Consider the following 12,133-nt stretch of genomic DNA (forward strand, 5'->3'; position numbering starts at 1 on the left):
CTGGGGACAGTGAAGAGCGTATTGACTGAGTTGCATCACAGCCTGGTTCAGCAACTCAAATGCCCCAGGAATGATGAAGAGTGCAAAAAGTGGTGGACACTGCCTGCTCCATCACGGGCACTGACATCTCCACCATCGATGGGATCTACAGGAGTTGCTGCCTCAAAAAGGCAGCCAGAATCGTCAGAGACCCAAACTACCCTGGTCACGCTCTCATCGGAGGAGCATCCTCGGAGGAGGAGCCATCTTGGGGAACGGCTGCTAACCAGCAGCCGTCCGTTTAATTCACTTTTTTAAAAAAGTTTTGAGTAAGTCCTGTGTTTCGTCCGTTGGAGAAATGGACTTTTTAATGTGGGGGGTAGGGGGCAATTCTACTTCTAGGTCCCTACCTGGTCGGTGAGGCAGCTTTTTCTCCGGGCTGCCCCGTCGACCCGTCCTCGTGGCCTACCAGCGGGCTTGGAGCGCCGTTTCCTGGCGGGGACCGCCCAGCACCTTGGCTTCGGTGGCGGCACAGCGCTGGAGTGCTACCGTGGAGCGGAGCGGGCGATGCCTTGCCTGGGTCGCCGCGCTGGATCGATGCGCTGGAGCTCCGGTGAGCTCTGACCGCCAAGATCAACACCTCTGGGCTGCGGGTCTGCGGAGCGTAGCGGGCGGCGCCGACTTTAACATCGGGAGCCTGGGAGCTGCAACTCGGCGCGGCCTTGTCAGCTTCGGAAGTCACGGTCCCCAGTTAGGAAGCGGCCGTCCCAGGTGGCCCAGCCGCTGAGAGGACTCTCCCGACGCCGGGGCAACACCACCCGGCCAGAACGGCCAGGAACATCGGGCCTCCGTAGAGGCAATAGCGGAGGCCTCAATAGGCTTGACTTTGGGTGAACTGGGGATGGGGACTGGACATTGTGCCTTCCCCCACAGTGGGGAAGGCACACTGCTTTAGCAGTATGTTTGGGATCATTGTCTTGCTGTAGAATGAACCGCGGGCAAATGAGTTTTGAGGTATTTGTTTGAACTTGATACGATGTGTCTATACACTTCAGAATTCATTATGTTGCTACCATCAGCAGTTGTATCATCAATGAAGATAAATGAGCCAGTACCTTCAGCAGCCATACATGCCCAGGCCATAACACCCCTACCACCGTGTTTCAAAGATGAGGTGGTATGCTTTGGATTTTGGGCAGTTCCTTCTCTCCTCCATACTTTGCTCTTGCCATCACTCTGATATAAGTTAATCTTTGTCTCATCTGTCCACAAGACCTTTTTCCAGAACTGTGGTTGTTCTTTTAAGTACTTCTTGACAAACTGTAACTCAGCCATCCAATTTTTACGGCTAACCAGTGGTTTGCATCTTGCAGTGTTGCCTCTGTATTTCTGTTTGTCATTGACAAATCCACACCTGACTTAGGCTTAAAGTGAAGGGGATGGGGGAGATTTACGAAGTGATGCAGCTGTACAAGTCGTTGGAGAAACCAAACTTGGACCACTGTGTACAGTTCGGGTCACTGGGCTTCAGGAAAGATATCAAAATTAGAAAAGGTGCAGAAGAGATTCACCATGATGTTACCTGGACCTTGCGGGCTTCAGTAATAGGGGAGAGATTGTATAAACTGGGACTTTTTTCTTTGGAGTGTAGGAGGCTGAGGAGTGATTTATTGAGGTGTACAAGATCATGAGGGGCATGGATAAAGTAAACACTCACAGTCTTCTCCTGCAGCCTATAACATACTGAAGCTGTGGTCAGCGGAGCTTCTAGCTGCGGTGTGGACTTTAAGAGCTCCGACCGCCGGCCTGCGGCCTATAACATCATGAAGCCCCGGTATCCGGCAGGAAGCGGCTGATTCGGGACCTCCAAGCGGGAGTGTCCATCCGTCCCGACGTCGGAGTTTCGAGCATCCTGACGAGAGGGCCTGTACATTGGGCCGTCCGTAGCGGCAACTACGGAGGGTTCATGGCCCCGACCACAGATGAACAAAGGAGGAGGACTGACTGAACGTTATTGCCTTCCCCACAGTGAAGAATCTTGATTCCACTGTGGTGGATGTTCATGTTATATTCTATTGTGTATTGTGCTCTTTTGTTTGTGTGGCTGCATGGTCAATCAAATCCCACTGTAACTCCATTGGTGCATGTGGCAATAAATGTGAACTTGAACAAACTTTTTCCCCAGGTGGAAGATTCTAAAACTAGAGGGCACATGCCACTCAGAGGGTAGTCCGTACCTGGAATGAGCTGCCAGTGGAAGCTATAGAAGAGGATACAATTATTTCCTTTGGTGTAAGTGGATACAATCAGTCGAAGAACAATCCTGACCTGAAACGTCACCTATTCATGTTCTCCAGGGATGCTGCCTGACCCGCTGAGTTACTCCGGCACTTTGTGTGTCTTTTAGTATAAACCAGCATCTGCAGTTCCTTGTTTCTACATCCTTATAAGACATCTGGACTGATGCACGGACCGGCAGGATTATGGGCTGAAAAGAACTTGCCCAGTATTACAACTTGGTCGGCATGGACTAGGTGGGCCGAAGGGCCCGTTTCCGTACTGTATGACTCTAAGTGGAACAGGACCGGGTCGAACCATGACCACAACAATGCATTTTCATTTGCAATTAAATGACCAACAATTATGATCCATAGAGTGTTTTGACTTTAATTTGTTTTGTAAAAAGAAACAACAAAATATAGACATTTGAGATTAAGCTTTCAACTCCTACAACTTTACATTCTGCACCCATGTTTAAAATGTACAGGCTGTGTATAAGCTCTCACCAGTGTTGGAACATGAGAGGGGTGGGTGCCGGTTCACACACAGACTCTGGCCCCCGTGGGGGTGGGGGCCGCACAGAGGGCCAGCCGCCTGCTGGGGAGGGAGGGAGGGAGGAAGGGAGGGAGGGAGGGAGGGAAGGGAGGGAGGGAAGAGGGAGGGAGGGAGGGAGGGAGCACGAGAGGGAGGAAAGAGGGAGAGGGAGGGAGAGGGAGGGAGGGAAGGAGGGAGGGAGGGAGGGAGGGAGGGAGGGAAGGATGAAGGGAAGGGGGAGAGAAAGAGAGAGAGAGGGAGAAAGAGGAAAGGAGGGAGGGGGAGGGAGAAGGATGGAAGGAGGGACGGAGAAAGAGAGGGAGAGGGAGGGAGAGGGGGAGGGAGAGAGGGGAGGGAGAGGGGGAGGGGGAGGGAGAGAGGGAGGGAGAGAGGGAGGGAGAGGGGGAGGGAGAGGGGGAGGGAGGGAGGGGGAGAGGGGGAGAGGGGGAGGGAGAGGGGGAGGGAGAGGGGAGAGAGAGGGGGAGAGGGAGGGAGAGAGGGAGGGAGAGGAGAGAGGAGGGAGAGAGGGGGGGGGGAGAGAGGGAGGGAGGGAGGGAGAGAGGGAGGGGGGAGAGAGGGAGAGAGGGAGGGAGAGGGAGGGAGGGAGGGAGAGAGCGGGGAGAGGGAGGGAGGGAGGGGGAGGGAGGGAGGGAGAGGGAGGGAGGAGAGAGGGAGGGGGGGAGAGGGAGGGGGGAGAGAGGGAGGGAGAGAGAGGGGAGAGAGGGAGAGAGGGAGGGAGAGAGGGAGGGAGAGGGGAGGGAGGGGGAGAGGGAGGGAGAGGGAGGGAGGGAGGGGGGAGGGAGGGAGGGAGGAGAGGGAGGGAAAGAGGGAGGGAAAGAGGGAGGGAAAGAGGGAGGGAAAGAGGGAGGGAAAGAGGGAGGGAGGGAGAGGAGGGAGGGAGGGAGGGAGGGAGGGAGGGAGGGAGGGAGGGAGGGAGGGAGGGAGGGAGGGAGGGAGGGAGAGGGGGGGAGAGAGAGGAGGGAGAGAGGGCCAGGAGGGCTGGAGGCATCTCGGACTGCAAGCTCACCCCCGCCGACCCCCGCACACGGAGTGGAGCGGCCCAGCCGGTCAGTCGGGGGATATGTCGCTCTCTGCCGCGGTCAATCTGAGCTGGGCTAAAGGGGGCAGCCATTCTTCCCTCCTTGCCTTCTCCTGTTGAGTCAAACAAAACAAAAGCAAGAGAGGAAGAATGAATCTGCTCACCCCATCGTGTACAAGGGTAGGGGATTGGAGGGGGTGGGATAGGGAAACACTGCGGTTTAAAGATTCACCGAGCTTTGCTTAAGTTCATGTTTATTGTCAGATGCATGCATGCACTGAGGGACACTCAGGGGCAATGAAAATCTTACTTTCAGCAACTTCACAGGCACAAAGAACAGTACAGCACAGTACAGGATCAGACCATTCGGCCCACAATGTCCGTGCCGACCATAATGCCAAGTTAGGCAGAGTTATACACACAGAAACAGGCCCTTCGGCCCATGCCAACCATCCACAATAGTGCCATCCCAGTTCCTCTGACTTATCCTTTGCCAAAGTGGTGACTTATATTTTGCAGTGAATCCGACCCGTTGTATCCTTCTCCTTTCTCTTAGCCGTAGCCCAGTCAGACGACACAGAAACAAGCCCTGAATCCCCATCTCTACACCAATCCCTTCCATTCTTCCCACCTTTCCATCAAAACCTTCTTGTTAACTTGTGAGCTGGTCGCATCACAGGTCGGATTGGGAACAGCTCTGCCCAACACCGTAAGAGAGATGTAGATGTAGCCGAGTCCATCACACAGACCAGACTCCGTCTATTCCGCCTACACTTCACGCTGCCTCGGGAAAGCAGCCGACATAATCAAGGACCACTGGCACCCCGGTCATTCCCTCTTCTCCACTCTCCCATCAGGCAGAAGATACGGATACGTGAAAGCAGCGGGGAAGACGCTATTCCAGAATCTGGTATCAGTACGGACACCAGATTCTGGAATAGCTTCTTCCCCGCTGTTACCAGGCAACAGAACGATCTGCCATAAGTCCCTCGCTGTGGTACTTGCACTTTTTTACTGTATCCGGTACAAGTGACAGTAATAAATCAATGACACCTCAGCTCAATCGCATAGAGGGCTTTCCGTGCCACAGTGGATTCTGGGTAAACCCCACCCCATTGCAGAGCGGCCATTTTGTAAGCAGGGGCCCAGTAAAGTGCGGTTGCATTGTACCTGTTGCGTTCTCAGCAGCTCCTCTTTCTCCTGCAGCATGCGACACAGCTCCTCGTCGTTGAGCGCATATTCTTCGGGTACGGGATAGTCCTGTGGGCGAGGGCTGCTGCACATCTCACAGCCAGGCCGGTTGGGTTTGTTTATGTAGGTGCACTGCACACAGGCCCAGCCTTTCTGTCACACACAACAGAGAACACACACTGCTTTATTCTGCAACCAAACCCGTGAAGAGATCAGTATCAGAGACATACAATGCAGAAACAAGCCCTTCAGCCCAACTTGCCCATGCCAACCTTCATGTCCTATCTACACTAGGACCACTTGCTCACAATAGGCCTATATCCCTCTAGTCTAAACCTATCCAAGTACCTGTTCAAAGGGAGGTGGGTATACAGAAACCGCAGCCACCTGCTGTGTTCGAACACGACCAGAAGCAGGAGCAGCCCATTCGTCCCCTCGTGCCTGCTGTCCCAATCACGGCACGCAATCTATCTCAGCATCATTTTGCTGCACTGATCCTTTGATTCCCCCCACATTCAAACCTGCCAATCTCACTGCTGCCAATATTCAGTGATGGAGCCTTCACAGCAGAAGGGTGAGATTATAGAGGGTCTATAAAATCATGAAGGGAATAGATAGGATGAGTGTGCAGTCTTTCACACAGGTAGGGGAATCAGGAGCTAAAGGTCATAGGTTTAAGGTGAGAAGGGAAAGATTTAATAGGGACCTGTGGGCAACATTTTCACCCAGAGGCACTCAGCGCTCTCTGTGTAAACAAACCTGCCTGGTACATCTCTTTTATACTTTGCCCCACTTACCTTAAAGCTATGCATTGTAGTATTTGATATTGCCAACCTGGGGTAAAGTTTCTGACTATCAACACCTCTCATACTTTTATACACTTAAGCCCCTGTCCTACTTTCCAGAGTTACCACGAATTCCCCCGATTTTTCCCCTCGATTCAAACTTGGAATGGTAATAGCCAGCCGTAGGTACTCGGGGCTATATTTCTTACTCGTGGACATTTTTCAACATCCCGAAAAAAAGTCCCGACTTACCCGATGCCCAGAGTACCTACGGCTGGCATTACGAGCCGCTGCGAAATATCTACGGACTCCTATGGACATTCTCCGAGTTTGAATCAAGGGGAAAAGTCGGGGGAATTTGTGATTAACTCGGGAAAGTGGGACAGGGGCTTTACGAAGAAGGGTTCTGACCCAAAACCTGATATATAGTACGGTTTGACTGGATATCATGCAATCAAAGATATTCACAAAAGTCTCAGCGCACATGACAATGATAATAATACACCAGAGAGACGTGGGGCATTGTAATAGTCAGAGGTGGAGTTGTCTTACAGTGACCACAGTGAGACAGTTCAGACAGATGATCAAACAGCTGCTTCACAACAGTCTGCAGGGATTAATCCCAATTAGAGAGAAGAAATCCCCAAGAGGCACAATCTGCTCGTAACAAAGGAGGTCACTGGACAGCACAGTGGCACAGTAAGTAGAGCTGCTGCCTAACAGTGCTCGAGACTTTGGTTTGAGTGTGACCTCAGCTGCTGTGTGTGTGGAGTTTGCACGTTCTCCCACTTTCCTCCGGGTGTTCCGGTTTCCTCCCACATCCCAAAGACGTGCGGGTTTGTAGGTTAATCGGCCCTCTGTAAATTGCCCATCGTATGTAGGGAGTGGATGAGAAAGTGGGGTAACATGAAACTAGTGCGAAGGGGTGATCGCTGGTCAGTGCGGCCTCGGTGGGCCGAAGCGGGGCCTGTTTCCGTGCTCCATCTCTGAACTAGACTGAACCGAATAAACAATGACTGAACCAGCTGCCCGCTGTGGGCGAGGTAGATTGAGGCATGACTGCCAACGGGTTCTGCCGGTACCTGTGCAGCCTGGTGCGTGGGAGAGGTTTGCTGCTGAAGCTGACTCCTCGTCTCCTGTGACACCGCCGGCTGATGCGACGTGGACTCCAGGTCGAGGCACAGGGCAGCGTTACTGAGGTCCGGCCTTCCTTCCCTGCTCGTGGCAAGCGCCCCACCTGCAGACACACATACTTCACATGGAGCCGTCACCAAGCACCCTCCCTCACATTGCCCACCACACATGGCGCACGCACGTCAGCCAGCGCAAGGCGGGGCCTGTACCACCTGCACACATTTCTCACACTCTGTTAATTTATAACTCAGCGGTATGAATATTGATTTTTTCCAACCTCAAGTAACTTTTGCTTTCCCTCTCTCTCTATTGCCTCCCCCACCTAGTTTCACTGTCCTTCTGATTAATTTTACTGTTTGTATACCTCGTTGTCACCTTCCCCTCAGCCAACAATGAACCATTATACATTTGCTTGATCATCGTCTGCTTTGATCTGTCCTTTTCATGTCTTACATGCTCTTTGTACCCTTCCATATCTCGTTTCCATCTTCCCCGACTCTCAATCTGCAGTAGGGTCTCGGCCCGTAACATCACCCATTCCTTCTCTCCAGAGATGCTGCCTGTCCCGTTGAGTTACTCCAGCATTTAGTGTCAATTTTCAGTGTAAACCAGCATGTGCAGTTCCTTCCTACACATTAGAGTCATACAGCAACAGAACAGGCCCTTGTTTCTGCCGACCAAGTTGTCAATCTATGTTAATCGCATTTGCTGGCATTCATCAATCTAAATCCTTCCTATCCATACATCTGTTCAAATTTATTTTGAGTCATTCAGTGCCCGCCATAATGTATGGGACAAACACCCATCATTTATTTATTTGCCTCTATATTCCACAATTTGCGATTTGTAATAGAAAAAAAAAATCACGTGATTAAAGTACACATTGTCAGATTTTATTAAAGGCCATTTTTATACATTTTGGTTTGACCATGTAGAAATTACAGCTGTGTTTATACATCACCCCCCCCCATTTCATGGCACCATAATGTTTGGGACACGTGGCTTCACAGGTGTTTGTAATTGCTCAGGTGTGTTTAATTGCCTCCTTAATGCAGGTATAATGCAGGTATAATCTCAGCACCAAGTCTTTCCATCAACTTTTGGAAACTTTTATTGCTGTTTATCAACATGAGGACCAAAGTTGTGCCAATGAAAGTCAAATAAACCATTGTGAGACTGAGAAACAAGAATAAAACTGGTAGAGACATCAGCCAAACCATAGGGTTACCTAAATCAACTGTTTGGACATCATTAAAAAGAAAGATTTGTTTAAGAAAGAACTGCAGATGCTGGAAAAATCGACGGTAGAAAGTGAGAAGAAAGAGAGCACTGGTGAGCTTACTAATCGCAATGGAACTGGCAGGCCAAGGAAGACCTCCACAACTGATGACAGAAGAATTTCTCTCGAAAATACCGAAAAATCCACAAACACCTGTCCGACAGATCAGAAACACTCTCAGGAGTCAGGTGTGGATTTGTCAATGACAAACAGAAATACAGAGGCAACACTGCAAGATGCAAACCACTGGTTAGCCGTAAAAATTGGATGGCTGGGTTACAGTTTGTCAAGAAGTACTTAAAAGAACAACCACAGTTCTGGAAAAAGGTCTTGTGGACAGATGAGACAAAGATTAACTTACATCAGAGTGATGGCAAGAGCAATGTATGGAGAAGAGAAGGAACTGCCCAAAATCCAAAGCATACCACCTCATCTTTGAAACACGGTGGTGGGGGTGTTATGGCCTGGGCATGTATGGCTGCTGAAGGTACTGGCTCACTTATCTTCATTGATGATACAACTGCTGATGGTAGCAACATAATGAATTCTGAAGTGTATAGACACATCGTATTAAGTTCAAACAAATGCCTCAAAACTCATTTGCCCGCGGTTCATTCTACAGCAAGACAATGATCCCAAACATACTGCTAAAGCAACAAAGGATTTTTTCAAATCTAAAAAATGGTAAATTCTTGAGTGGCCAAGTCAATCACCCGATCCAAACCCAATTGAGCGTGCCTTTTATATGCTGAAGAGAAAACTGAAGGGGACTAGCCCCCAAAAACAAGCATAAGCTAAAGATGGCTGCAATACAGGCCTGGCAGAGCATCACCAGAGAAGACACCCAGCAACTGGTGATGTCCATCAATCGCAAGCTTCAAGCAGTCATTACATGCAATGGATATTCAAAAAAAATACTAAACATGACAACTTTAATTGTGCCCTGAAATGGGGGGACTATGTGTAAACACTGCTGTAATTTCTACATGGTGAAACCAAAATGTATAGAAATGGCCTTTATTAAAATCTGACAATATGCACTTAAACCACATGGGATTGTTTTTCTATTACAAATCTCAAATTGTGGAGTACAGAGGCAAATAAATTAATGATGGATCATTGTCCTAAACATTATGGAGGGCACTGTAATTGTATCAGCTTCCATAGCTTCCTTCATGTTCATGACCTGAACGCAGCCTTCGATACAGTGAACTATAACATCCTGCTCACCAGACTCAAAGACCTCGGCATTGAAGGCTCTGCACTCAGCTGGCTCCGTTCCTACCTTTCCAACAGATCCCACTTCATCTCTCTCCACAACCACACCTCTGCTACAGCCACAGTCACTCAAGGCGTTCCCCAAGGCTCCGTACTCGGCCCCCTCCTCTTCATCATCTACATCCTCCCCCTTGGTCAGATACTCCGCCACTTCAACCTGGACTTCCACTGTTACGCTGACGACACGCAGATCTACCTCGGCACCAAATCCCCCCACAACCCCCCCCCCCCCCCCATATCAACTCCTGTTTGTCAGCTATAAAAACCTGGATGCAACATAATTTCCTCAAACTCAACAGCGATAAGACAGGATTCCTCCTCATAGGCTCCAAAGCCACACTCAGCAAAATCAATAACCCCACTCTCACCATCAACGGCACCACTGTCTCCCCATCTCCCCAGGCCCGCAACCTTGGCGTGATCTTTGATTCCACCCTCTCCCTTGAGCCTCACATCCGCCATGTCATTAAAACCTCCTTCTTTCATCTCCGCAACATCGCCAAACTCAGACGCTCTCTCACACCTCCCGCTGCTGAAAGACTCATCCATGCCTTCATCTCCTCCCGACTGGACTACTGCAACTCACTTCTCCTTGGCATCAGCTCCACCTACATCAACCGACTACAACTGGTCCAGAACGCAGCCGCCCGACTCATCACCCACACCAAATCCTGGCATCACATCACTCCAGTCCTCAAACAACTTCACTGGCTTCCCATCTCCCACCGGATCAACTACAAAATCCTGATCCTTACCTACAAAGCCCTCCACCATCTGGCCCCCCCATATCTCACTGACCTCCTCTCCCCCTACCGACCCTCACGGTCCCTCAGATCCACATCAGCCAGTCTCCTCTCCATCCACAAGTCCAACCTCTGCAGTTTTGGGGACAGAGCCTTCTCCAGGGCAGCTCCCAGGCTCTGGAACTCCCTCCCCCAACTGATCCGCAATTCCGTGTCCCTCACCATCTTCCAGTCCCGCCTCAAGACCCATCTCTTCACCTCTGCCTATCCTTAGCCCCAAGTCCCCCTCCCTTTTCATATGTGCATTAATTGCCTCATATTGTGTTTTGTATTGAATTCTGTCTTTACTTTGTGTACTAGTCATGTCTCTACTATTTATTTCATTCCCCTTACATGTTTTTCCTCTACCTGCTAAATTTTTGTAAGGTGTCCTTGAGACTCTTGTAAGGCGCCCATAAATAAAATTTATTATTATTATTATTATGTGATAGGAGCAGAATTAGGCAATTCAGCCCATTATGTCTAATCCAGCATTCAATCATGGCTGATCTATATTCCCTTCCCAACCCCATTCTCCTGCCTTCTCCCCGTAACCCCTGACTCCCGTACTAATCAAGCTTTAAAAATATCCATTGACTTGGTCTCCACAGCCTTCTCTGGCAGCTCGTTCCACATACTGAGTGGCAAAGTTCCCCTGAGGTCCCTCTTAAATCTCTACCCTCTCACCTTAAGCCTATGCCCTCTAGTTTTAGAATCCTCTACCCTGGGAAAAATTACTGTGAGCATTCCCTTTATCTATGACCTCGTACATCTCAATAAGGTCGCCCCTGAGCCTCCTACACCGCAAAGAAAAAAGTCCCAGCTTATCCAACCTCTCCCTATAATTCAAGCCCACAAGCCCAGGTAACATCCCGGAGAATCTCTTCTGCACCCTTTCCAACTTCCAAAGTATAATATCTCTGCTATTGCTGGGTGACCAAAACTGACACAGCACAGGACAGGAACAGGCCCTTCGGCCCACAATGTCTGTGCCAAACATGATGCTAAGTTAAACTTCAGGGAAATACCACCCAACTTTTGTACTCAGTACCCAGAGTAGAGGAACCAAAAACAAGAGGACATATGGTTAAGATGAGATGGGCAAGATTTAATACGGAACTGAGGGGCAATTTTTCCAATCAGATGGAAATGGTTAAATGGAACGAGTTGCCAGAGGAAGTAAGAACACAGAACACACAACTCCCTCTTCTCAGTTCTCCCACCAGTCTTATTGTCTCCGACTACATCCTTCTCTGTCCCGCCCACTCCCGACATCAGTCTGAAGAAGGGTCTCGGCCCAAAACGTCACCCATTCCTTCTCTCCAGAGATCCTGCCTGACCCGCTGAGTTACTCCAGCATTTTGTGTCCACCTTCGATTTAAACCAGCATCTGCAGTTCTTTCCTAAACTAAACTGATTCTCCCTGCATCCCCAGGCCTGCTGGGGAGACTCACCTTTGCTGGCAGGTAAGGTGCTGCAGTTCCACTTCTCGTGCAGCAGGAGGCTCGCTCTGCGGAGGACATGTGTGAGGGGCTCCCCGTCGGCCATGATGGCTTGGGCCTGGTCCTCTTCGTACTGTTGCCGGGACAGTCCGGCCAGCTTGCTGGAGAGCAGGTAGAGGAAGGCAGGGTCTCGGTCCCTCCTCACCCCGTACGAGCTGAGCGTCCTGTGGTCGGCTGCCAAGCACTGGCCGACGATCCAGCGCTGGACCCCGGGGTGGAATCCAAACTCACGGAACACCTGCCGCACAACAACACCGACCCTTCATTTAGAAACAATGGCGGCACAGCGCCTGAGACCTGGGCTCCATCCTGACCTCGGGTGCTGTCTGTGTGGAGTTTGCACGTTCTCC

At 50.4% G+C, this 12,133-nt stretch overlaps 1 protein-coding gene across 1 annotated transcript in view; it reads right to left on the bottom strand.

Moving 5' to 3' along the window:
• shrprbck1r (sharpin and rbck1 related) overlaps positions 1 to 12,133 on the bottom strand; it is a 34,168-nt gene that overhangs the window by 12,040 nt on the left and 9,995 nt on the right. Inside the window, exons 6-8 of the mRNA XM_055664898.1 lie at positions 11,736 to 12,021; positions 6,891 to 7,045; positions 5,003 to 5,176 (exon numbers count right to left, since the gene is read on the bottom strand). Of these exons, the coding sequence (XP_055520873.1) occupies positions 5,003 to 5,176; positions 6,891 to 7,045; positions 11,736 to 12,021 (615 nt within the window). The remainder of the gene's footprint in view (positions 1 to 5,002; positions 5,177 to 6,890; positions 7,046 to 11,735; positions 12,022 to 12,133) is intronic.

The sequence above is a fragment of the Leucoraja erinacea genome, chromosome 2 (assembly GCF_028641065.1).
Source record: "Leucoraja erinacea ecotype New England chromosome 2, Leri_hhj_1, whole genome shotgun sequence".
Classification (NCBI taxonomy): domain Eukaryota; kingdom Metazoa; phylum Chordata; class Chondrichthyes; order Rajiformes; family Rajidae; genus Leucoraja; species Leucoraja erinaceus.